This window comes from Camelina sativa, chromosome 17 (assembly GCF_000633955.1).
Source record: "Camelina sativa cultivar DH55 chromosome 17, Cs, whole genome shotgun sequence".
Classification (NCBI taxonomy): Eukaryota; Viridiplantae; Streptophyta; class Magnoliopsida; order Brassicales; family Brassicaceae; genus Camelina; species Camelina sativa.
The window spans coordinates 33,997,843-34,021,251 of record NC_025701.1 but is presented as its reverse complement, the minus strand read 5'-3'; the positions used below and the strand labels follow the sequence as shown (position 1 = coordinate 34,021,251).

General features: G+C 39.2%; 7 protein-coding genes and 1 pseudogene across 11 annotated transcripts; 2 read left to right on the top strand and 6 right to left on the bottom strand.

Moving 5' to 3' along the window:
- On the bottom strand, positions 431 to 1,222 carry LOC104758881 (pectinesterase inhibitor-like). The gene is made up of 2 exons (XM_010481847.2): positions 975 to 1,222; positions 431 to 847 (listed from the first exon to the last, which is right to left on the bottom strand). Exons 1-2 carry the CDS (start codon positions 1,187 to 1,189, stop codon positions 535 to 537), a joined length of 528 nt encoding a protein of 175 aa, XP_010480149.1. The 5' UTR covers positions 1,190 to 1,222; the 3' UTR covers positions 431 to 534.
- LOC104758882 lies at positions 3,567 to 6,685 on the bottom strand. The gene is made up of 6 exons (XM_010481848.2): positions 6,329 to 6,685; positions 5,998 to 6,193; positions 5,273 to 5,917; positions 4,550 to 5,190; positions 4,295 to 4,333; positions 3,567 to 3,893 (listed from the first exon to the last, which is right to left on the bottom strand). The coding sequence occupies exons 1-4, from the start codon at positions 6,484 to 6,486 to the stop codon at positions 4,999 to 5,001; spliced, it is 1,191 nt and encodes a 396-aa protein (XP_010480150.1). The 5' UTR covers positions 6,487 to 6,685; the 3' UTR covers positions 3,567 to 3,893; positions 4,295 to 4,333; positions 4,550 to 4,998.
- LOC104758883 (zinc transporter 11) lies at positions 6,855 to 8,698 on the bottom strand. Of its 3 annotated transcripts, none has more exons than XM_010481849.2 (3): positions 8,115 to 8,688; positions 7,929 to 8,030; positions 6,855 to 7,343 (listed from the first exon to the last, which is right to left on the bottom strand). In XM_010481849.2, exons 1-3 carry the CDS (start codon positions 8,587 to 8,589, stop codon positions 6,928 to 6,930), a joined length of 993 nt encoding a protein of 330 aa, XP_010480151.1. In that variant the 5' UTR covers positions 8,590 to 8,688; the 3' UTR covers positions 6,855 to 6,927. The 3 variants fall into 3 exon arrangements, with proteins under 3 accessions (XP_010480151.1, XP_010480152.1, XP_010480153.1); XM_010481850.1 differs by lacking the exon at positions 7,929 to 8,030 and adding an exon at positions 7,530 to 7,908 and having other exon boundaries at positions 6,855 to 7,445; positions 8,494 to 8,681; XM_010481851.2 differs by lacking the exon at positions 7,929 to 8,030 and having other exon boundaries at positions 6,855 to 7,442; positions 8,115 to 8,698.
- LOC104758885 (mitochondrial import inner membrane translocase subunit TIM50-like) lies at positions 9,163 to 11,966 on the bottom strand. Its single transcript, XM_010481852.2, has 11 exons — positions 11,537 to 11,966; positions 11,177 to 11,274; positions 11,028 to 11,064; positions 10,875 to 10,936; positions 10,674 to 10,787; positions 10,413 to 10,517; positions 10,229 to 10,327; positions 9,978 to 10,134; positions 9,774 to 9,876; positions 9,623 to 9,670; positions 9,163 to 9,429 (listed from the first exon to the last, which is right to left on the bottom strand). The coding sequence occupies exons 1-10, from the start codon at positions 11,844 to 11,846 to the stop codon at positions 9,625 to 9,627; spliced, it is 1,131 nt and encodes a 376-aa protein (XP_010480154.1). The 5' UTR covers positions 11,847 to 11,966; the 3' UTR covers positions 9,163 to 9,429; positions 9,623 to 9,624.
- LOC104758880 (pentatricopeptide repeat-containing protein At1g55890, mitochondrial-like) lies at positions 12,271 to 15,281 on the bottom strand. 2 transcript variants are annotated; one of them, XM_019239382.1, is made up of 3 exons: positions 15,106 to 15,281; positions 13,288 to 14,314; positions 12,271 to 12,546 (listed from the first exon to the last, which is right to left on the bottom strand). In XM_019239382.1, exons 1-3 carry the CDS (start codon positions 15,248 to 15,250, stop codon positions 12,522 to 12,524), a joined length of 1,197 nt encoding a protein of 398 aa, XP_019094927.1. In that variant the 5' UTR covers positions 15,251 to 15,281; the 3' UTR covers positions 12,271 to 12,521. The 2 variants fall into 2 exon arrangements, with proteins under 2 accessions (XP_019094927.1, XP_010480148.1); XM_010481846.2 differs by lacking the exons at positions 12,271 to 12,546; positions 15,106 to 15,281 and having other exon boundaries at positions 13,008 to 14,495.
- LOC104758878 (cysteine synthase 2-like) lies at positions 14,622 to 17,721 on the top strand. 2 transcript variants are annotated; one of them, XM_010481843.2, is made up of 7 exons: positions 14,636 to 14,664; positions 15,454 to 15,675; positions 15,783 to 15,857; positions 16,073 to 16,216; positions 16,304 to 16,693; positions 16,797 to 17,032; positions 17,138 to 17,721. In XM_010481843.2, exons 2-7 carry the CDS (start codon positions 15,469 to 15,471, stop codon positions 17,358 to 17,360), a joined length of 1,275 nt encoding a protein of 424 aa, XP_010480145.1. In that variant the 5' UTR covers positions 14,636 to 14,664; positions 15,454 to 15,468; the 3' UTR covers positions 17,361 to 17,721. The 2 variants fall into 2 exon arrangements, with proteins under 2 accessions (XP_010480144.1, XP_010480145.1); XM_010481842.2 differs by lacking the exons at positions 15,454 to 15,675; positions 15,783 to 15,857 and adding an exon at positions 15,002 to 15,076 and having other exon boundaries at positions 14,622 to 14,892.
- LOC104758879 lies at positions 18,202 to 21,070 on the bottom strand (annotated as a pseudogene).
- LOC104758874 lies at positions 21,256 to 22,819 on the top strand. Its single transcript, XM_010481839.1, has 3 exons — positions 21,256 to 21,355; positions 21,864 to 21,931; positions 22,015 to 22,819. The coding sequence occupies exons 1-3, from the start codon at positions 21,256 to 21,258 to the stop codon at positions 22,636 to 22,638; spliced, it is 792 nt and encodes a 263-aa protein (XP_010480141.1). The 3' UTR covers positions 22,639 to 22,819.

Genomic DNA, 23,409 nt, shown 5'->3' with positions numbered 1-23,409 from the left:
AACAAATGTTCAACGACTGATGGATACTGTATAATCTAAAAATTCATAAAAAATATAGCAATATGTATCTTAAAATGTAGAAAATATATAATCATAATATATTTTATATAAATAAATAGAAAATTTGTTTTATTATAACAAATAAATATATTTTACTTTGTTAAAGTGTTAACAACAAAAAAAAAGAAGAGAAAAAGAGAGAAAAGAAGGAGAGAAAGAGGAGAGGGGCAAAATCGTCCAAAATGTATGGACACATAAGCAAAAAACTTGGGAAAATATAGGGAGAGTGGAAAGTGGGTGTGGGTGACACAACTCACACCCAAAGTGGGTGTGGGTGTCATTTTCCCATAATTAATTAGTCTCTCTGGTTTATCCTTAAGAATCGATGAGTTTGGTTTCTCAACATCAGAAAATGATAAGAAAACATATGTCGTATAATAAAAGAGGGTATCATTTATTTTTAACTCGAGTAAGCGTCGATGTTGAGTTTCTTACATAGAGAAAATAAAAGGAGGAGGAGGTTATTTTAATTAATTAGAAGCGATCAATGATCCTCATAGCAGCATCAGAGAGTTGGGCATATATATTGATTTGGCTAAATAGCTCCAAAGACTCCTCAAAGAAAGACTCATCAAACTTGACACTTTGGAGATTGTACCGACAGTTCGAAGCGTAGCCAAGTGCAAGCATTATCGATCTAGCGGTTTTGTCGTAATCACCGCTTCTCAGATCCGTTTTGGCTTCCGACAGTTTTTTAGGTACCTCCATCGACAAGTCATGTTTGCAAGCCTCCAAAACTTTCCTAACTTCAGCTTTGTCTTCTTTTGACGATAGATCCGTTAGGTTGCTACAACAATTCAAAACTTGTTACATTATAATCAAAGATTTTATATATACATTAATACATATATATATGGTTTTTAGTTACAGAAAAAAATATCATATATGGTTATTAGATAGAAGTGAAAACTTGCTTGATGATGATATTGAGGCGAGAGTCGAGACAGTGTATGACGATGCCGGCGATACCAACAGGGTCAGCATGAACGGAGGTTGGGTCGGATTCAAGACACTGCATGCATGTGGTCGGTGCTTGTGCATTGTGGCATTCATTTATCATCAGATCATTCTCGGCCCAAATCGGAGAGATGATCACTAGAAGAGTTAACAAGAGAAACTTGATGATCATCTTGCCAATTAAGGAGTATTTCTTTTGAGGGGTGTGTGAAGTGATATGCGTATTTAAACTAAGAATATGAGACCGTGGTTGGTCACGACTCACGAGCTATCTCTCGTTCATGCATGGGGAGGTAGCTAGTTCTATTGTCACATACGCAAGTTCAACAACCTCTATTCAATTATTTAAACTTTTGTTAACTGACCAGTCAAATGCAAGCTGCTCTTCTTATTTTTGGTATCACGCCGATTTGATAAGATTCCTTTTGTAAACAAGAGTGCTCAAAACGACAGTGTTTTGGCAAAAGGCTTGCAAACACTAAAGCCCAAATCAAATGGAGAAGTTTGCAATCAAGAACCCAGGCCCATGTCTGTGCAACGGCTACATACCCCTGCAACTCAAGACAAGAACAGAACGCCAGCACAACAAACTGAAGCTCGTACGGAAGTGACGACAAACAGATTCAAACCACTCGAATCTTGCAACAATGACTAAGCCACGTCAACAGTCAAATAGATGGTTCTAGAGTCTAGGTTAAACTCTTGTAGCATCTATAAAAGAGCAGTCACATTGTAACAAAAGACTTAAGCATTGAATAACAAAAGAAACAATCTTTCACATCTCTTCTTTCTTTCACCTTTGCCAAAATATATATGGCATAAATTTTATTTGATATATAAATAAAGATGTCGGTTTAATTACTTATAATTTTCACATGGGTACGTAAGCAAACTAAGCTTCCCCCACAATATTTCTTGGAGTAACCCAGAAGGCCAGAATTATGCAACCATATTGATTTCAGAAACTACATTACAGATGCCTAACTAGAGTCAATTATACTAGGACATTCATCAGGCTGTATGACCCATTAAACCACTTTTAGTGACATTTTTCATTAAACGTCTTTTAAGCATTAGTCATATGCGCTTACTAATCTTAAAATCTGATTATTACATATATCATCATAATATGTGGCACAGTCACATATGGTTGACCACTACCAAACTAGATTTGGTGTGTCTGCTCACAATTGAAAGAGGTAAAGTGCTCTACAAAAAGCTCTAGACGACAGAAGAGTTGAAATCTTAATTAGAAGACATATAAATATTAAGAATTCCTTGCAAGTGCAACATTGAGCGTGTTCGTTTGTCTGACGCAGGCGGCTGCGGCAGCAGCAGCGACTGCGGCAAATGTAACTTTTTTGATCGCCGCAACTAATCGACGTCCAAAATTAGAATCAGCGTTCGCCGCAGCGTCTTGCCGCAAGCACCTGCGGCAACCAAACGAACAACAACACATGCGGCGACGAAACGAACATGCTCATTGTACATTTCTATAGTAGGACTAAAATAATTAAATTAGCTCTGTTTTTAAAGATAAAATCCAAACATATATTTTAAAGAGGAACAATATCATAAGGAGTTGAAAATCAAAACATAAAGTCTCAAGTTATGAAACCTTTGAACAGACTTAAATAAACTTGACATCTTCTACAAAGTCTAAATTGGTCTCAGAGCCAGCCTAAAGGCCAGGCTGATGAAGCAGCTACTTGCGGCCGAATATTTTATAAACTTTTTTCGGCCCTTTTAATAGAAAGTTGTCTTTAGTCCAGTGGTATTAATCTCCCTGGAAGAGTTTGGTCTGAACTAGATTTGGATGATGCTTAAGCTCTTCAAATCCATAAAAATGGATACACGCAGCAGTGTTGCTCTCGATATTGTAGAAAACAATGTAGAAAGGGTAGCACACGAACGGAGAAACCACATTCCAACAAATCTGTGGTGGTAGCCTGGTAGGCTATGGATGGTAGTATGCATATACGTTTGGACCATATATGCTCTCCAGCAGCATTGTCTTCTAGAACCCACAAGGCAGATTTGCTTCCACCCAACAAGTCGAGTCGATAAACTGATGTACACCTAATTTACCTTTGTAGTTGATTCAACAAAGTTAATGCCCAAGTAGGTCCTATGTCTTCATCATATTTAATAAAGCCGAATTTCTCAAGCCTAAAGTCGAAACAAACTATATCGTAAAAAAAACTTTGTAATACTAGACACCATTTATGCATATTCCATCATCTGCGGCAGGATGGCGAAGTATTGGGTCTTGGATCGTCCTCCATAACAAGGTCATCTGGGATTCGATCTGAGTAGTATTCCCTTAACGAGTTTGACTGTTGATCCTCTAAGACCAGCTTGTCCAGATGTGCACATGTTTCAATTCCCATTTTAGAAGAAATAATCTTTGGATTCGAAGAAAAGGCTGGGTCAAGCTATCTAGTCATCTAGAAGATGATCGGAGAATACAAAGATCACCTCCTGGCCTGGGTGAGTTGAAAAACCTAAATTACTCAACCGGTTAAGAAGACATTATTAAACCGGGTGAATAATAAATATGAAATCAAATTGCATAAACATAAAAGATAGAGAGTGATAATAGTTAGTCTGATTTTGAAGACGGAACTCGATATTACTTACTAGACTAGTAAGTACACACGACTGACTTAATTCGAAGAAACAGCAGAGCTAATACACAACACTTTTGTTAGATAAACATAATCAGACAGTCCACTCGGTTACATGCGATGTCTGGTCCATGGTACAAGACCCATTTTCTTGGCATTGGCATTTCAGAGCGGCATAAAGTATCTGCTTGCATGAATCCTCAATAAGAGGGCACCCATTATAATCCTAAGGTTTTGATTTGGTGCCATCTGCTAACAAAAAAACGAAAACATCACCTGTAAGGATACTGAACCTTAAGAGTTATAACACAATTCCTATCTGGGAATCCCACAATTACAGTTTAGACTATAAGTGAAATAAGGAACGGCGAAGATACAAACGACCAGAAGTTCCTCAAAACATCTTCAGAACCATCCAATATAATGCACCACTATGAAATCAAGAAACAACTCAGACTAAAGATACTATTACTTTAGGGAAACTCATATTCAACACTCTACTGTGTCAACAGGTTTATAAATCCTTACCCTAACAAAAAGAGTAGTTTTTAACATTTTTACAATTCTAACAAAAACGCACAGGACACTTGAACAATTCTACAGGCTACACTTGAGTTATTGTAGTTTGCTATAACAGCAATAAACTATACCTTATCCGTGTCTGAACTGATTGAAGAAGAGCTCGGTACCTGTTCACACACGCACACAAACAGACAATTCGTATGTAAATGAATGTTCACAAGAGCAGAAAAAAATCTCATATATAAGTCAAACTGGGAAGTTCACACAGAAAAACAATTCTCTCGAGTAAGCTAATGATTCCGCAAAGCAGGCTTAACAAAAAGCATAACATTATAGAAATCGAAGAATACAGTTTCTGAGAATGCTTAAGAAGAAAAGCGTACCTTGGAAGCCTTGGATACAAGTTTCTCAATTAAGCTTAAGGCAATGGGCCTAAGGTTTCAAGACTTGGTAGATGAAGCGAGTGTTCAAGGGACCGGAAACTGAAACTGCCATAGATAGAAGATGGAATCAACGAGAACAAAGAGATCCCCTGTGTAAAACAAGACCACCATCAAAATACCACAATATCTTTCTCATTTAGCTTCCTCAAAAATCGTTATTTCAAGGGAAAAATCTTTTCCATTGCGTTTACCCATCAAATTTGTTTTGGTGTTTGCAAAATCAAAATACTCTTCTACCTTATAAAGTTAAAACGCCTACTCTGAATACATAACACAGCCACAAGCCCAAGTCAGGACACAGTTTACAGAACTTGGAGAATCTTGTTACTTGTCTACCAAAACTGGCTAAGAGTTTCACTTTAGATCCTTGTAGAAGATTGGTGACTCCCTCAGGTGCCAACATTAGGAGCACCCGTCGACAATGGTGCTCCGTATGAGTATCTCCACTGACCACAAGCTTCACATTTCTCTAACTTCACCTCATTTTCAAGCGTGCAGAATTTGCAGGACCATATCTTGTGCTTCATCTCCCTTTCCTTTGGCTTTAGAGCAGTGCATAACTCACATATTGGAGCCAATGACTGTTGGGAGAAAAACAAGACATATAATGAAAAACAGAAAAGACATAATGAGAAGCTTCAAGTTTAAACTTGAAAAACATACCGGGTTCAATAAGGTGCATTCTGCACACTCCCACATTGAAGATTCTTCTCTGCTGTGGTTTGCATCGTGGCTTGTAGATGGAAAAGTTATTGATGACTTCATGAAACCAAAGTTCGGTTCATCTTTGGAACAAGAAGGACCTTGATCACCTGAGCTGCAAATTCTTTTAGTACATCTTGTTTCAGGTGTTTCCTCTGTCAAATCAATAACATCTGATCCACATTGAGGGCCAAAGCTGGCATTGGACGAGGTACTGCATCTTTTTACTGATTTTGCACTCGAGCTTGTGCAATCTACTCTTTCGGAAATTGGTTCCTTACATGTTTCACTATCATCCTCTTCGTCTTCGAAACCCTCGGTGGATTGGGAACCACACCAAATATCATCAAGTAAACGCCTTTCTGCAGCCATTGCAGCAGCCTGAATTGGACTAAGATCTGACATAATGCTGCTATCACCACCAAGACGATGAGGTCCTGAGGGTAAAAGCGTACCCGCACGCACTCTTTTTTCTGCTGCTGAAGCTGCAGTTGCTCGGAGAGATGAGAGAGGAGGCTGACGAGAAACTCCACCCAAACGTTTACCAGGTACATCAAATCCTTGCCCTGTCCCTGTTATACCCTTTGACATCAACTCCTCGCATTCCTAGATGTAATGAAATAAGTTAAATACTGTTTGCAGAAACAAATTGAAACATTGGTAATGCAATAATTGAATCTAAATACCTTACGCAGTTCATCCCAAAGCTTATAGAAACTTGCGTTATGAGGACCATGGGCGTTGTGACAAAGCTCATGGAGCATGGTGTCAAGAACTTCATGGTAGGATAAAAAATCACCATCATGGTTTACCCTCCGAAGCCTCAGTTTCACTTGCACGCCTCTATTTACATTCACCCCCAATAGCCTTGGATTTTTTGGGCTGCCAAATTTCAAAAATCAAGAACAAAAACATCATCATTGATGAAACCCTAAAAAATTCAAATACTTTGAATCATATTCTTCCACAGAAAATGGCAGAGAATGATATGATAAAAGCATCAATTAATGTAATTACCAGAATTCAGAGAGAAGCTTGACACGCCATTTTCGTCTAGTCATAATGGGTTGAACTTGATTCGCCACCTTCTCCAAAATCTTGCTGGCTTCATCTGCTCTAGGTTTCTTCTTCAGAGCCTTTATTTCCCAGACCTTGTTCAAATCCCCCAAATTCATTATTTCACATAAAAATCTAAAAAATTCGATTCAAAGGAATTCGATAATCGACAATATAAATATTAATCGATAGAAGAAATGACGACCAACGGAGACGAGAAGCACGAAAAGCCAATGCAGAGTAATTAACTCGTTTCGTTTACGAGTCGACTCAGATAGGTCTCGCTTTGAAGAAGAAGCTCTTTTTTTTCCCTTCATCCTTAAAAAAACAGTTACAGGCCCATTTTTTTCTCTTCATCCTTAAAAAAACAATTACAGGCCCATCTTATTAATCCGCACCGTTTTGGATAAACGGGTTTATATAACAACTCTTATGTTATTATTGGCTAAAGTAATAACGAAAGGATTTGGTAGAAAATGCATATTAATGATCCAAAATCGAACATCCATAGTCTAATCAATAATATTCTTGTAACAATTGGTGTTTTTTTTTTCTTTTTCTCAAGTGTCCCAAATCATAACAATGGCGATGACAACAACTCCAAACAACACAGCCAAAAACTTATAACGAGGCTCATCGACATGAACCTTCTTGTTTGGTGTATACCCTTTTGCCAACAAATGGTTCACTGACACATACAGGAAAACCCCACACGCCAAGCTCATCGACACTGCGAATATCCAGTCAGCGACCGACCCTTGAGTGGTTGCATCGATGACTATCCCGATCGCTACACCGATTGGGCTAGAGATGGCGAATGCGAAAGAATATGTGACTGAGGAGAATAAAGGACGGTCAGGGATCATACGGAGGAGAGCAATTCCCATGGCGATCGCTGCAAATATCTTGTGGAGTGTTATTGTCCATAGAGCTCTCCAAGCATCTGATTTAGTCTCTGAGATCCCAATTGCTATGCCTTCGAAAACAGAGTGGAAACAGAGAGCTACGATCAATAGGATGCTATCTCCAACCGATGTTTCACTTGTTGCTGACGTCTGTCTCGATTTGTCTTCTCCTCCTGAAAGCACCAAACTTTCAACACTCACTAACCGTTTCTAATTTAACGATTGAGATTCACAACAAGTTAGAAACTTTTTGGTACCTTGAAGCTCCAAATCCTTTTGGGTCTTCTTTGAGTAGATATGAGCGATGACAGAATCAGCAAGCATTGTCAGCATAAAACCAGCACAAGCCAACATATAAGCAAATGGGTAGGCTGGAGAAGGCTCAGACTCTCCTTCAGCCGTCAACAAATCCCGAAACGTCTCATCAGCATCTGACAAGAAATGCATCAAGGCGGTTGCAAGAAACACTCCTCCGGCGAATTGTGTTCCGAGAACCAAAAACCCTTGACTCCATTTCAAGAAATAAGGAGATATCCCGCTTATGAACGTGAAGACAAAGATGATGACAAGGCAACCTATTTTGACAGAGATTAAGGATTTTGATTTGAGATCAGAGCTACTCTTAACGGGCGGGGCCTCATCGTCTNTTGCTATGCCTTCGAAAACAGAGTGGAAACAGAGAGCTACGATCAATAGGATGCTATCTCCAACCGATGTTTCACTTGTTGCTGACGTCTGTCTCGATTTGTCTTCTCCTCCTGAAAGCACCAAACTTTCAACACTCACTAACCGTTTCTAATTTAACGATTGAGATTCACAACAAGTTAGAAACTTTTTGGTACCTTGAAGCTCCAAATCCTTTTGGGTCTTCTTTGAGTAGATATGAGCGATGACAGAATCAGCAAGCATTGTCAGCATAAAACCAGCACAAGCCAACATATAAGCAAATGGGTAGGCTGGAGAAGGCTCAGACTCTCCTTCAGCCGTCAACAAATCCCGAAACGTCTCATCAGCATCTGACAAGAAATGCATCAAGGCGGTTGCAAGAAACACTCCTCCGGCGAATTGTGTTCCGAGAACCAAAAACCCTTGACTCCATTTCAAGAAATAAGGAGATATCCCGCTTATGAACGTGAAGACAAAGATGATGACAAGGCAACCTATTTTGACAGAGATTAAGGATTTTGATTTGAGATCAGAGCTACTCTTAACGGGCGGGGCCTCATCGTCTTCGTGGTCTGCTCCGGTTCCATGGGAGAGACAAGGGACGACCAAGACAAGAAAGAGGAAGAAGACGAAGAGAAGAGGACGAGACATGTGAATTACTATATCTTTAGTGAGTTTATGTGTCCGTGATTCGAAGTTAAGAGATATAGATATGTCGTGTAATGAATAAGTGGTGTTTAAGAGTCGTACTAAAAAACTAAAAGTCATGGATGGAGTTTTGTACTACACACATACAATAAATGTATGGTTTTTTGATTGGTTGATTACAACTTACACATTGAAAAGGATTACAGGTGAAGGAACTTTGCAATTGGTTGCTAGACATAGACTTTTTTTTTTTTTGACGATCGGTTGCTAGACATAGACTTATCTTTCGATGAATTCAAATTTATGAAAACAAGACAAATCTGTTAACTAAATTAATTAAAAAAAATATATATCAGGTGTACAATTATCCTAATTGTAGACCTGATATTTTGCACCTTAAGACACGCATTAAAACAGACAGAGACTAGCGTACTAGAAAAGGTAAATTACTCTTTTTTTTTTTTAGCAATACCTACCAACAGACGTTTCAACCAAATAATGTCTAAAAAGTTCATAATCATAACTCAATTTGTTAAACAGAGAAAAAAAAAAAATTAGAGAAAAACAAAAACTGTATGGTTAGTCAACGAAAAATGAACCTTCCATTTGATAATTTCTTTTTTTTTAGTTTTCTCAAAGAGAAGTTTTCTGTCGAAAGCAGAGACAAAGGCGAGGAAAATTGGGCAAAGACATAACAACTCTTTGATGAGAAAGACACCATCCATTTTAGTTTGAATTTTTACCTAAACCCATAGCGATGAACAGTACCTCCTGTTCCTATTTTATAGTGTGCAGCATCAATGACGATATAACAGCCTCTCGCTATACATAAAATATTAGATCCTTTAACGCTNAATGCATCAAGGCGGTTGCAAGAAACACTCCTCCGGCGAATTGTGTTCCGAGAACCAAAAACCCTTGACTCCATTTCAAGAAATAAGGAGATATCCCGCTTATGAACGTGAANTTCCTATTTTATAGTGTGCAGCATCAATGACGATATAACAGCCTCTCGCTATACATAAAATATTAGATCCTTTAACGCTTCCAGAATCGGCCTTGTCCCCGTTGTTCTTGCATTCGCCTGCGTACAGATATATATAACAGTCTTAGTGGGGGACACTAGCTAATAGATTAATGCATTGATACGATTGGGGTAAAGAAAAAGTTCTGATATATCGACTCACCTTTGATACTCTGCGGACCTTTCAAGGAACTCTTTGGCAATATCTTTTCTCTCGTAAGAGGCTAGAACCGGTCTGACGTCAGCTGGACCGTTACGTGCTACATCTGCATAACAAAAACACGAAGAATCAACCAGTCAACACTTATAAAGGCTGTTCACAAGACTGGACTAGAACTTATGTTATTCCACAGTACATAATACCGACATTCAAGAAAGGGTATCAGGTCAATTAGGGCCGTGTCGCCTTCTTCAAGTTTGTAAGGCTTGATTGGCACGCTATTCTCTGGCTGAAGGGTTGTTTCAAAGGCATTTCCGCTAACATAGAGAATCTTCTTCGGATCTCTGTTCAGCTTCGACAGATCCTGCAGCAGGAATTTTTAACAGCCAGTTGAGAAACAGCTAATGTAATGTGGCAAGTAGGAAAAAATTCAGAGATAAAACTAGCTGCTTACGTACCCTATAGTGCTTTCCATTCACATATTTAGTAGCGACTCTTCCCAGCGCAAAACGTATGACGCGATTTGGGTCTAACTTCTCACAGACCGGCCCTACGTACTATAAGCAATGAAACTAGTGTTAGTTGTCGCATTACTATGACACTACAAGCAAAAAAACTAAAACAAACCAGTGGGGACTTTACCATATCCATCTGATCAGTATACACGACAATCTCATAGAATTTCCCAAGATGCTCCAAGAATGCATCCACACCTGGTCTTTTGAATGTCCTCCACCCCCTTTCTCGCTAAACATTTTTGTAAATATGAAGGCAGAAAAGGTTAAATACAGCTTTACTTAAGAAACCAAATCAGTTCACCAGGACCGCTTAGATACTCTGAGCCCAGATATTCACGTCTATGATGCAAGGTTTTGATGACAAGTAAATCAATGAAATTGCTACCTTCCAGTCTGTGTAAAGCAGTGTCTCATTCAAATCAAGAACTAGAGTATATGCATGCTGTTCTGAGGGGTGCAAATCAGGGAGAAGCTTTTCCGAGAGAGGTTCCGTAAAGCCCTATTAGGAAACGGTAAGAAAATAAGATTTATAGAAGAAATTAGAAGAGGAAAAAAAGCAATATTGTGTCTTGGTGAAAGGACGTACTTTCACATGTTCCTCCACAATTTCCCTAAGCTCCAAATACTTATCAATGGCTTTAGCAGAACCTGATCAGAATTCAAGCAAACCAACTCATGCTATGCTTAAATTAAACACATACTATTGTTAGTTAGGATGACAGTGGCGAAAGGACTATACCTGTCATCGCAGTAGAGTACAACATAGTTTGATATTTCTGCAGAGAGATGAGTACATCAAGTATTAATTCAGAGAAGCTTATAAAACATATCTTTTAAAGCGGAGAAACATGACAGCACAAGGGTTAAAGTAGGACTCGAGATACTCACATCAATCACATCAATGCCAGAGGAATTAATAACTGGCGTCTTCTTAGCTGATTCTCGGAACGCCTTAGTCTTTTCATTCACTTCATCTATTGTGTAAGCTGTACAACGAAACAAAAGAAAGTATGAATCAGAACTAAAAGAGTCAACAATCGAGTGATTCATGCTTCAACAAAGTGAAGAACACTGAATTCAAAATCCACACATAAAGAAACTGGAACGCAATGCCGCGATTAATTAACAACAACAACACATTTACACGCATTTCACAGCAAGAGCAACTTTGCAAAGCCGATCAAAAATAGTAATCTACGGGAGAGGATAAAATGTTATCTAATAGATGAAGGGAATGGAAGTACAGACCAAAACTTGCGTAACCAGTAGCGGCTGTAGCACCAGTGAGTACCCACATAAGTGCGTAACCAAGATACTTAAGACCTTTCCGTTCCTTTCCCACCGCTGCCGCGGCTGCAGCTTCCGCTTGAGGAGGAGGCGGAAGAGGATGATTCGGCGGTGGAAAATCAGAAAACACGGACTGGCCAGAGGAGATCCCTTGATACCTCGATGTAGAATTCGAGGAAGAAGCTTCCGCAGAAGAGAATAATCTCAGGTTACGAGATCTAGGCTTTATCAATCTTGACAAAATACGAGATCGAAGAACTATAGACGCCATTTTCCGATTTCGGCGTTTTCTCCCCCCGAAGCTCTCTGTGAATCGCAGCAAGGGTTGAAGTAGGGTTTTGAATTTGTGTGTGTGTGATCGGAGAAAAGGAGAAATAATAAACAAATCAGACTGTTTGGAAACAGGTTTATTAATGGGCTCTCATTTAAAGAAAGACTCTTATCGACTGTTTGGCAGTCTGTTTATTTCAACTCCGATATTTTTTGTCCACGCCACGACTATTGATTTTATCTTTTTTTTACTTGTTTACCAAGATTATCATTTCATTTTTGTAATTATGATGATATGTGAATACATTTTTTTCCCCTTTTTTCTATCAGGATTTTAATATCTAATTAATGAAGTAATTTTACAACATTTATATCAAGGATCAAGGGAAATGCAATTTTTAATTTTGTTTGAGAAAAAATACCCGTAAAATAACCCAAACTTTTATTAAATGTGTAGCGTTTCTTCTGCATCAAACTCGACTACATGCTGTTTTTTTTTCCAGACTCAAATAAGCGAACTACATAGAAAGAAACAAGTTTACCTCCCCCATAAGAGGAAAGTTAAAACAAGTAGAAAAGCCACAAACTGGGCAACATCCGCAAATTAAGGGGCTCGCTCTCACACAATGTAACAAGACACTAGAGTGTGAGTCAGAGTAGCACCATGAACCACTTACTACTCTTCCTGGGACGGCAAATTCNATCTAGGCTTTATCAATCTTGACAACATACGGGATCGAAGAACTATAGACGCCATTTTCCGATTTCGGCGTTTTCTTCCCCCCCGCCAAGCTCTTTGTGAATCGCAGCAAGGGTTGAAGTAGGGTTTTGAATTTGTGTGTGTGTGATCGGAGAAAAGGAAAAATAATAAACAAATCAGACTGTTTGGAAACAGGTTTATTAATGGGCTCTCATTTAAAGACTCTTATCGACTGTTTGGAAGTCGGTTTATTTCAACTCCGATATTTTTTGTCCACGCCACCAATATTGATTTTTTCCTTTTTCTTTTTACTTGTTTACCAAGATTATCATTTCATTTTTGTAATTATGATATCTGAACATTTTTTTCAGGATTTTAATATCTAATTAATGAAGTATTTTACAACATTTATATCAAGGATCAAGGGAAATGCAAATTTTTTTTTATTGAGAAAAAACACCCTTAAATAACCCAAACTTTTATTAAATGTGTAGCGTTTCTTCTGCATAAAACTCGACTACATGCTGTTTTTTTTTTCAGACTCAAATAACTGAACTACATAGAAAGAAACAAGTTTTCCTTCCCCATAAGAGGAAAGTTCAAACAAGTAGAAAAGCCACAAACTGGGCAACATCCGCAAATTTAGGAGCTCGCTCTCACACAATGTAACAAGACACTAGAGTGTGTGAGTCAGAGTAGCAAATGAACCACTTACTACTACTCTTCCTGGGACGGCAAATTTAGCTTGAACTTTAAGAAATCATTCGTCTTTGCAATCTCCACAATCTCCTCAGCTTCTTCTCTCTTGGACCCTTTCACCAATTCATCAACTACCTGCTGCAACGTTGTTAGACCGACAAGATACCGCTTACTGAATGTCTCCTTGCAGAGCTCAATCGCAGACTCAAAGTCGCCTGCTTTACACATTGCAGGTAGCAATAAACCAAAGGTGGCTTTATCAGGTCGATACCCATGGTTCATAATTTCTTTGTACCACGACTCAGCTTCATCCATTTTTCCTTCATTGATAGACCCTCTAATCATAGCATTGAAACTGAAAACATCAGGTTTGATCCCACTAGCCTTCAGCTCTTCAAAGAGACTAACTAGCTCTTTTGATTTCACCTCGTTGGCTAACCCAAGCAACCGAGCATTGTAAGTCCTGACATCTATCGCTACATTCTTCTCCAACATTTTAGCCCATATCTCTTCCCCAAGCTCGAACTGTCCCTTCAGATACGACGACAATAGAATTGTGTTGAATGTGACTATATCAGGTTTCAAACCCTTGTTCTCAATCTCATCAAGCAATGCAACAGCTTCGGGTAAAGAACCCTTCTCACACAATGCCTTGATCAAAGTGTTGTAAGATACAATATCTGGTTTGATTGATAACTTTCCTGGTAACTCATTGAAAAGCTCTTCAACCAAATCGAATTTCTTGGAAAGCCCATATGCACTAAGCAAGGCATTGAAGGACAAAACTGACCTTTTGCAGTTTCTTTCAGGCATTTCGTCGAACACCTTCTGTGCTTTCTCAAACAAACCCGCTTTCCCGTAGAGAGAAATGATCCTCGCCGCGAATCCTTCCTTTGACATGTCGCCGTACTTCTTCTGCTCCTCCAAAATCTCTTCGACATAGTTTAATCTCTTAGCTGCGACGAGGCGGCGCACGGTTCTATCGTACACGGCTATGTTGTTCCGGAAGCGATCCGACTCACATGCCTTCTTGAACTTCTCCACGATCTGTTTGGGGTTTCGTTCGCCATTTACTATACTGGCAAGTGACTTTTGAGGTGGCGAGATTGCGGCCGAGACTGCCGTGGTTTCGGAGGCTACGGTGGCGGCGGAGGAAAAACGGCGGATCGTAGAAATGCCACGGAGAACACGAGATAGAGACGACATCGTTTTGATAGTGTGCCGAGGGTTTCAGGACACGGGTTTAAGAATAAGAACTAATCAAAAGAAGGATGCATTTGATAATTTATAAACATTAGTGCCGTATTTTTAATTAATGGGAAGATTGGGGATTAGAATAAAAAAATAATAGAAAGAGAGTTGCCTTTGCCGACGACCTAAATTACATTACTTGACCGGTTTGAATACGGAGGAGGAGGAGGTGGTGAGAGCTTCAATGGCGCCTGTTAAGGTAACTGGCGCTGTTGTTGCTGCAGCGGCGATGGTGTTGCTTTCTTCTTACTGTTACTGGAGCTTCTTCATCCGCCTCTCCGAGAAGAAGAAGAGGAAGAGGAAGGAGAAGCTGAGTATGAGAAACGGGCTCGTCGATGCCATTGGCAATACTCCTCTGATTCGTATCAATAGTCTCTCTGAGGCTACTGGATGTGAGGTTTTTCTCGAATTATCTTTATCTAGTGTCGATTTGTTCTGACTTTAGTGCAAATTATGAGTTAAAGTTGCAATTTTTTAAATTCTACTTTGTTTCTTCTGGTCTTCAGATTCTTGGTAAATGCGAGTTTTTGAATCCAGGAGGTAGCGTTAAAGATAGAGTTGCTGTGAAGATCATTCAAGAGGTAACACATAGTAAAGGTNCGTTCGCCATTTACTATACTGGCAAGTGACTTTTGAGGCGGCGAGATTGCGGCCGAGACTGCCGTGGTTTCGGAGGCTACGGTGGCGGCGGAGGAAAAACGGCGGATCGAAGAAATGTTCAAGGTGCCACGGAGAACACGAGATAGAGACGACATCGTTTTGAGAGTGTGCCAAAGGGTTTCAGGAGACGGGGTTTAAGAACTAATCAAAAGAAGGACGCATTTGATAATTTATAAACATTAGTGCCGTATTTTTAATTAATGGAAAGATTGGGGACTAGAATAAAAAAGAAAAAGAAAGAGAGTTGCTTTGCCGACGCCCTAAATTACATTACTTGAACGGTTTGAATACGGAGGAGGTGGTGAGAGCTTCAATGGCGCCTGTTAAGGTAACTGGCGCTGTTGTTGCTGCAGCGGCGATGGTGATGCTTTCTTCTTACTGTTACTGGAGCTTCTTCATCCGCCTCTCCGAGAAGAAGAAGAAAAAGGAGAAGCTGAGTATGAGAAACGGGCTCGTTGATGCCATTGGCAATACTCCTCTGATTCGTATCAATAGTCTCTCCGAGGCTACTGGATGTGAGGTTCTTCTCGATTTTTTCTTATCTAGTGTCGAGTTGTTGTTCTGACTATAACTATGAGTTAAAGTTGCAATTTTTTAAAATTCTACTTTGTTTCTTCTGGTGTTCAGATTCTTGGGAAATGCGAATTTTTGAATCCAGGAGGTAGCGTTAAAGATAGAGTTGTTGTGAAGATCATTCAAGAGGTAACACATAGTAAAGGTTTCAAATTTCAACTTTTTAGGTTGTGTCCTGCTCTCAGCTAATTTAGTTAGAAAGAAGCTTGCGTTTAATTGCGTCTTGAATTATCATCAGCTTGGCTGTTCATGTTAGTGTTTTGCAATACAACTTCCAGTTAATATGGTATATGTGAAATCCAGAAGAGAATCCAAGAACCCTGATTTTTTTTTCCTGTGTTTAGGCTATGGAATCTGGTAAGCTATTCCCGGGAGGAGTTGTAACAGAAGGTAGTGCGGGGAGTACTGCCATTAGTCTAGCTACGGTTGCTCCAGCATACGGGTGTAAATGTCATGTTGTTATACCTGATGATGCTGCTATTGAAAAGGTTTTATCTTTCAAACACTTTGATGATACACATTTTCTCTATATGCATTTATATACTCAAATTTGTATTGTGTTGGACTTGTTTTAGTCTCAAATAATTGAAGCCCTTGGAGCTACTGTTGAGAGGGTGAGGCCAGTGTCAATAACTCACAAAGATCACTTTGTCAACATTGCGAGGCGACGGGCTGAGGAAGCAAACGAGTTAGCATCAGAGAGAAGACTAGAACGCGAATCAAATGGCATACACCAGGAGAAAACTAATGGTTGCGCAGTTGCGGAAGAGAAAGAGCCTTCCTTTTTCTCAGATTCAGTTACAGGTGGCTTCTTCGCGGATCAATTTGAAAACTTGGCAAATTATAGGGCTCATTATGAAGGTACTGGCCCTGAAATCTGGCACCAGACTCATGGCAACATCGACGCCTTTGTTGCTGCTGCGGGTACCGGCGGTACTTTAGCTGGCGTTTCAAGGTTTCTGCAGGTATGGTTCATCAGAGCTTATATTAATCACAGCCTTTATATATGGCTAGTTCATGTATGTTATAAACACAAAAACCTCATAAGCTTCTTGTGCTTATAAACAGGAGAAGAATGAAAGAGTTAAATGCTTCCTGATCGATCCTCCTGGATCCGGTCTGTACAATAAAGTAACACGGGGAGTGATGTACACAAGAGAGGAAGCTGAAGGGCGTCGACTAAAGAACCCATTTGATACAATAACAGAAGGGATAGGAATCAACAGGCTTACTAAAAACTTCCTCATGGCAAAACTTGATGGCGGTTTTCGTGGTACTGATAAAGAAGCGGTTGAGATGTCGAGGTAGTGCTCATTCTTTATATGTTTCTACATACCTGTTTTAGGTAGTACTGATAAAGATTCTGTACAAGTTGGGATCTTGATATCTTTCTTAATTTATGTTCCTAGGTTTCTTCTGGAGAATGATGGGCTTTTTCTTGGTAGCTCCTCAGCTATGAACTGTGTTGGGGCAGTGAGGGTGGCTCAAACTCTTGGTCCTGGTCACACAATTGTCACCATTCTTTGTGATAACGGAATGAGGCATCTAAGCAAGTTTCACGACCCTAAGTACTTGGATCGATATGGATTAAGTCCAACCGCTATCGGATTAGAGTTCCTCGGCATTAAGTGAAACTATCTATTTGTTAGATTAGCTTCAGATTCATCAAGCCTAGGTCTGCAGCGGGTTTCTCGTTTCACATGATGATGACATATTCTTTGTGATTATTAGACAATAGCTACGTATCAACGGGAGAAAGTCAAAGCAACAATACATGTGTCTGACCTCTGAAACTCCCATAGCTGCATTTAACACCTGTCTCTTCAATTGACCACAAGTCCTGACCTAATGGGCTCCATTACAAGATTATGGGGAACATGCAATCAGATTTTGTCTTTGTATCCATTAGATTCTTGTCTGTGTTCAATGCATTCTATTAGAAACTCAAGAGTTCTTATAAACATATATATCCAAATCCTTCCTTATATATAAATCGGCTTGTGTAAGGTCTAATGACCCAACAATGGCAAAAAATGGAGTCAACAAGACACTATTGATCTCGTCACTTTCTTTCTTTAAGAATCTTTGCATTCTCATAACTATCCCAATCTTGTTTCTCTCTGACATTCTCTACGCAGGTGACGTGTTCAACAAGAAACCCAAATCTTACATTCATGATCAGGAGCTTGAAGGTCAGGATACCAGAACCAATCTACACGAAGAGGAAGATGGTTTGATAGAAATTTCTCTGGTGGGAGAAGAAAGGGAAGAGAGGTTGGAGAGTGTGAAGAAACGTTTGATGAGTAAAGAAGAGTATTATGAGGAGATGATGATTATGGAGATCTGGGAAGAAATTGAAGCAGAAGATAACTTGATTGAGATTGACATCTCCATTGGATCAATTGTTTAAAGATTAATACTGATGATTCGCACTTTATTTCACAAGTTTCGTTTTCAAAATTTTGGTCACGCAAAAACAAATCATCTTGTATTAAACTATTGCGTTTCACGTTGACAAAACAAAAGGTTAGCTAGCTTAGTTAATTAGTCGTAGCAGTTTCGACTTCAACTCTATTGGCCAAAAAAAAAAGCATCAATCAAATCCGATGATTTGTTAGTCACAGCGACTGTGCTCTCTTCTCTTCTATCAGTCTCATCTTGTGGGTCGGGTCTTGTTCTTGATTTCACACCAACTGTTTCAGCTTGGTCAGAGAATAGGATCTCTGAGATGTGTGAGCTGCAAATCTCTTTGTATGCTTCGTAGTCTGCAGCTCCAGTGTTTCCTCCTTCGAGGATCTTGGATAATGGGTGCAGAACCGAAACTGGACCGTCGCTTGACTCAAGCTGCCGCTTAAGCTTTAGGAAGTCACAGACAAGTTCTGAATTCTTGAACAAGACAAAAACCGCAGAGTCATCAATGTGGTAGACAGAGATGACGGAAACCGAGCCAAAGGCTTTGCAGATGCATTCTTTGATCTCTCTAGCCTTCAGTTTTCGTGGGAAGTTCCAGATGAGGACAATGTTCTCGTATTTAAACTTTGAGACTCGCCAGTTATCTGCATTACTATGGCCTGTTCGAAGGTCGATGATATCACCTCTTGTCCAGCTGAGATAAAGACGGTTGATGTACTTCTCAAGTTTCTCATTATGGGCCAAGTTATCTGATTGCGAATGCTGTGTGAAGTCGAACCCTAGATGATTGCATGCCTGCGCAAAGATGCAACCTGTCATGAAAGCATCATAACCGGCTTCATGTTTTCCTCCTGCATTCCAGTTAGAACACCTGAAGCAGAGAAAACGTCCGTTGAAATACAGTTTAAATCAGAAAACAGTGAAGTGTTCATGCCGAGAATAAAGAAGATACAAACCTAATGTTGTCTACTTCAACATCAATCTTGACACGCTGCTGAAGATGCGAGTCCGAGGATCTTGAAGAAAACTCGATTTGCGGACATAACGAAGAAAACGCGGAGGATAGTGATGTACTGGACTTTTTCATCCGCTGATGCAACATTGGGTTCACATTTAAGAGTATTTTGGTGTCAACAATGTAAGGAAAGTGACTGTTGATGGAGGCGACGAATTTCTCAGCTGTTGAAGGAAGAGGACCAACAAATTTGCTGTATACATGTGCAATATCTGTGTCAGATGAACAAAATGGTTAGAGCGAGGGATCATTAAGTTACAAAACCTTCATAGACGTATAGAGAAGCAACTTGCTTACGTACCGAGGAAACAATTATGACCAACAATCAACTTCTTCTCTGAAGCAAGTAGATCAATCACTTGACGGAACCCGATTGCAGATTGTAATTTTCTTTCCCCCACTCTCTTGCGCTCATCCTTTGCCTCCTTCTGTGAATAGACACACAGTAATGATATCTAAATCAAAGAAGGCTTTTAAGTAGAAGAATCAGTGACTACATTATAGCTAGATCATCTTCACTTCACCATTCCCAGTCAAAGATTCAAATGATAACATATCTTTCCAGCAATGTAACTGCTACCTTACCATGAGATTTTCCTTGTCCGACTCTGATTCAGTGTACACTACAAAGTCTTGTGAACATGAACTTTTATCATTTGAATGTATGTAGACAAGATCTCCAAAATGCTTTCCTAAAACCTACAAAAGCCAAATCCAAAGCCAACAGATTAAAAAAAAAAAAAAAAACAGTCTGAAGAAAAGATGAACAACAGAGATCAATCTTAGAACAAAGAGCAATACCGAGTTAATAACCCTGAGCTGATGAGAAGTGAAACCCTTGAGGCTGAGAGCTGGACGCATGTGGTGAAACACAGTTTCAGTACTCTGAGTTGATCCATTTGAGATCCTTGGAGACTCAGAGGATACATTCCCACCATGTAACAGGCCATTCCGCCATTCATTCAACATGTTCTTCATCCTTTCAGCGAATAAAACATCCGCCAATCGCACCAACTTTAAATCTTCTGTTTCAATCCCCTCTTCGCTGTATAGCGTTTCCAAACGCTTACTTGCCTCTTCCTCTTGTCGTCTGGACAAATAAGATATTCCTGGGATTATTCAAATATATGTGAATTCCTCGAGGACTAACTACACTTTCAAAACAGACTTGACTCCTAAACTCTGTTTTGTCTTCAGAACATCCAAAATTTGGTATGTAAAAAAGGAGAAAGGAGGCACCTTCATGTATGCAAGTGTTGAAATCAAATTGATACTTGGCGAGAAAATCCATTGAAGTCGTCTGACAGAGAAACTCATAAGCTGGTGGATCAAATGTGAGCTCTTGCCGAGGAAATACAAAAAAATTGTGCCTGCCCAAAATAGTCAAACCCATCAGCAAAGCAACACAATTTAAGGTTAAGAGAGATAGAGAGAGTGAGAGAGGAGACTAACGGGTGGGAAACGAATGACTGAGTTCGAGAATCCCAACGAAAGGGACAGACGCCGAACTGAACGACGGCGAATTTCTCGGCGGAGTCTTTGACTTTGAGGTATCTGACGTCGTAGCGGTCGAACTCTAAGGAGTCTCGCCACGGAGCGCTTGTTACGCCAGTCATCTCTAGGTCAATCGCCACGAAATCAGCAGCCTTTACGAGTGCACGCAGATCATTCAGCGTTTTCTCGAAGTTCGACCTCGTCACATGCTTCAAAGGAAAAGCCGCCGTCGCCGCCGCTGAAGCCGTTGAAGTACTAACTCTCTCCGCCGCCGAAGAGCAGAAGCTGTAGGCAAGAAGAGGCCTCAAAGGCCATTGCTTGTGCCGGCGCATTTTTTGAACAGAGAGAGAGAGAGAGAGAATCAAACGACCATTGTTTAGGTTTTGCTCGTCGGTGAAAGTGGAAGAGAAGACTCCGATAGCAAAACGTTACCGTCTTGGATATTTCAGTCTTTTGAAATCTACACTTGCACAGTCTGCCGTTTCTAGGTCAATAAAACTGCAAGCATTTGTCTTTACATGGCTTGAAACAGCGTGGTTTTTGTTTTTATTTTTCCGATGAACAAATTTACAAAACGAACCAAATTCGCCACCGCTCTTTTACACAATGGCGTTTGCAGAAGAAGTGGCTGTCTTCACTGAGACCAACTTGGGAACTGGAATCGTCATGACGGTTCCTCAGGATATCACAGCAGCAGATTTCAAAAGTAAGTAAGTCCGAGACAACCCTCTAAATAAAAAATCCTCTTTTGCTCTTTCGATTTTGTTTTTCCGTAAGCTACAGTGTTCTATAAAAGTTTTGGTCTTTCTCGGTTTCTCAATTTCGAAACTTAGCTTATAGGTGCGTACTGGTAGGATTCTTCGATTCAATTTGTGGGATGTTACAGATACATTTTAAGGTTATGATTACAATGATGAGCAGTAAAACAAGTGTTCTTTTCACATTGTCTTCTGCATCATTGGTGTTTGTTTTTTCTTTTGATGTTCTGTCTATCACACACTTGAGGACCCGCACAGTTGCCTTTCTCAGTTCTTTTGAATGTGTATCATTTGTTAATATGTTTCTTCAGGACATCATGAGATGAGATTGAACATGTATTGTCTTGTTCCTTCAAATTGAAGATTGATGATCTTTTTTTGTTTGTGTTACACTATTTTGATACCTACCTTTTACCAATCAGAACATTTATCAATGCAAAATGTTTTCTTTTGCAGGAAAACTCGAGAAGACACATGTAAGTTGCTTATCGAGCTTGGGGGAGATACGAGTTCATGGTCTGATGGTAATAAAAATAAGCAAGCAATTCCATTTTCAATCCATTTCTTGCAAAGAGTCATTCTAACGTTTTCTTCTTTTGTGGTATAGGTTAAACGAAAGTCTCGCTTTTATTACCTTGTCGAGTCTTTGCCTATGAAGTACATCTTCCGGGATAACCAAAAGCCCTGGTTTATCCATGCGAAAGCTCGGGTTGTAAACGGATCACAAGAGCCAAGCATATCTAACAGCATTGAGAAGGCCCAAATTAGACAGGGCATCTCCATATCTAACAGCATTGAAGGAGTCACTGCGTTGATCCAACAAGGTGAAAGCAAGAAGACTAAGAAGTCTAGGGCGAAACCAAATTCTAAAAATCTTCCACTTGGACAGACTTTCCTTGAAAAGAGAGAGTTTCTTGGTCCTTCCACACCTGAACCTGAAACCATAAGATCTTCATTATCAATAGCAAGTGCTGCAGAGATGAAAAACACTGAATGTTTCAACAGCTTCATAGCAAAAACGCCGGAGAGGAAACGTGGAGACTCTGTGGATGTAAACGAGATGATAGGCAAGAAAGTAACTGTGGCAGCAAACAACATCAGAATGCACGGAAAGAGTCATATTTCCTCTTCATTGTCATCATCTATATTCAGAAGCAAGACTCTAGATGGTAAGACAGTCAGTTCTGCTACAAAATTTCTGGTGTTTGAGGTACCTGACTATGAGGATTGAGCTCTCCCTTAATGCCCTCATTGCACAAGAAGTAGCTTTGTGTAGATGTGCAAGTGATGATGATTCTTTTTGACAAATAGTTTGTAAATATATTAGTAAGTTTTTATGATTCTGTTTCATAATTCATTTGTAAGTCATGTGGGAAGAAATCAAAAAAAGGCATTAGATGTGAAGAAAAGAATCAGAGAATTGTCTTTAGCTTTTGCTTCTACTCTTATTTTTTTGCAAGGATTCTCTTATTTACTTTCTAATCAAACTCGTTTAAGAATAAAAAAGATGCTTCACACAATAAGATAGATAGATAAATCAAAATAATATGGCTATATCAAGATCATTGATATATCCTGCAACAGATTTATGCACAGGATATATAAATATAAATAATCGGCAATATCAAAACATTTTTTATATTAAATTATAAGATATTAATTATGAAAAATTTCTATACTTTTTTTTTGGCTTGATTTTTGGTAAATATTGTGGTAAGTCAATAATAATAAGAATAAAACTTAGAAAAATATATTAAAGAAAGTAATAATAAAAATAACTAGGTAACAATCTGCAAATAGTACGGTATAAAATAATTATTAAATGTTTTTACTGTAATTTTTATTTACAAAATCTATTATATTTATCGGTAATTGATATCTAAAATTTGATTGTGTAGATATATATTTTAAGAAAAAATATATATAAATTTTGTATAATAATTAAAACTTAACCTGTGAGAATTATTATAACATCAATCTTATATCATCATATCATATAAAA

Excerpts from the sequence above, each read along its gene's own strand:
- LOC104758881 (XM_010481847.2), bottom strand. The coding sequence starts at position 1,189 with ATGATCATCAAGTTTCTCTTGTTAACTCTTCTAGTGATCATCTCTCCG. Across the intron at positions 848-974 it reads CGCCTCAATATCATCATCAA|CAACCTAACGGATCTATCGT; the intron begins GCAAGTTTTCAC and ends GAATTGTTGTAG.
- LOC104758882 (XM_010481848.2), bottom strand. The coding sequence starts at position 6,486 with ATGAATTTGGGGGATTTGAACAAGGTCTGGGAAATAAAGGCTCTGAAG. Across the intron at positions 6,194-6,328 it reads AAGCTTCTCTCTGAATTCTG|CCCAAAAAATCCAAGGCTAT; the intron begins GTAATTACATTA and ends GAAATTTGGCAG. Across the intron at positions 5,918-5,997 it reads TTTGGGATGAACTGCGTAAG|GAATGCGAGGAGTTGATGTC; the intron begins GTATTTAGATTC and ends CATTACATCTAG.
- LOC104758883 (XM_010481849.2), bottom strand. The coding sequence starts at position 8,589 with ATGTCTCGTCCTCTTCTCTTCGTCTTCTTCCTCTTTCTTGTCTTGGTC. Across the intron at positions 8,031-8,114 it reads AAAGGATTTGGAGCTTCAAG|GAGGAGAAGACAAATCGAGA; the intron begins GTACCAAAAAGT and ends TGGTGCTTTCAG.
- LOC104758885 (XM_010481852.2), bottom strand. The coding sequence starts at position 11,846 with ATGGCGTCTATAGTTCTTCGATCTCGTATTTTGTCAAGATTGATAAAG. Across the intron at positions 11,065-11,176 it reads CTGGCATTGATGTGATTGAT|AAATATCAAACTATGTTGTA; the intron begins GTGAGTATCTCG and ends ATCTCTCTGCAG. Across the intron at positions 10,937-11,027 it reads GTACTCTACTGCGATGACAG|GTTCTGCTAAAGCCATTGAT; the intron begins GTATAGTCCTTT and ends AATTCTGATCAG.
- LOC104758878 (XM_010481842.2), top strand. The coding sequence starts at position 14,680 with ATGGCGCCTGTTAAGGTAACTGGCGCTGTTGTTGCTGCAGCGGCGATG. Across the intron at positions 14,893-15,001 it reads CTGAGGCTACTGGATGTGAG|ATTCTTGGTAAATGCGAGTT; the intron begins GTTTTTCTCGAA and ends TCTGGTCTTCAG. Across the intron at positions 15,077-16,072 it reads CTGTGAAGATCATTCAAGAG|GCTATGGAATCTGGTAAGCT; the intron begins GTAACACATAGT and ends TCCTGTGTTTAG.
- LOC104758880 (XM_019239382.1), bottom strand. The coding sequence starts at position 15,250 with ATGTCGTCTCTATCTCGTGTTCTCCGTGGCACCTTGAACATTTCTTCG.
- LOC104758874 (XM_010481839.1), top strand. The coding sequence starts at position 21,256 with ATGGCGTTTGCAGAAGAAGTGGCTGTCTTCACTGAGACCAACTTGGGA. Across the intron at positions 21,356-21,863 it reads CACAGCAGCAGATTTCAAAA|GAAAACTCGAGAAGACACAT; the intron begins GTAAGTAAGTCC and ends TTTCTTTTGCAG. Across the intron at positions 21,932-22,014 it reads TACGAGTTCATGGTCTGATG|GTTAAACGAAAGTCTCGCTT; the intron begins GTAATAAAAATA and ends TTTGTGGTATAG.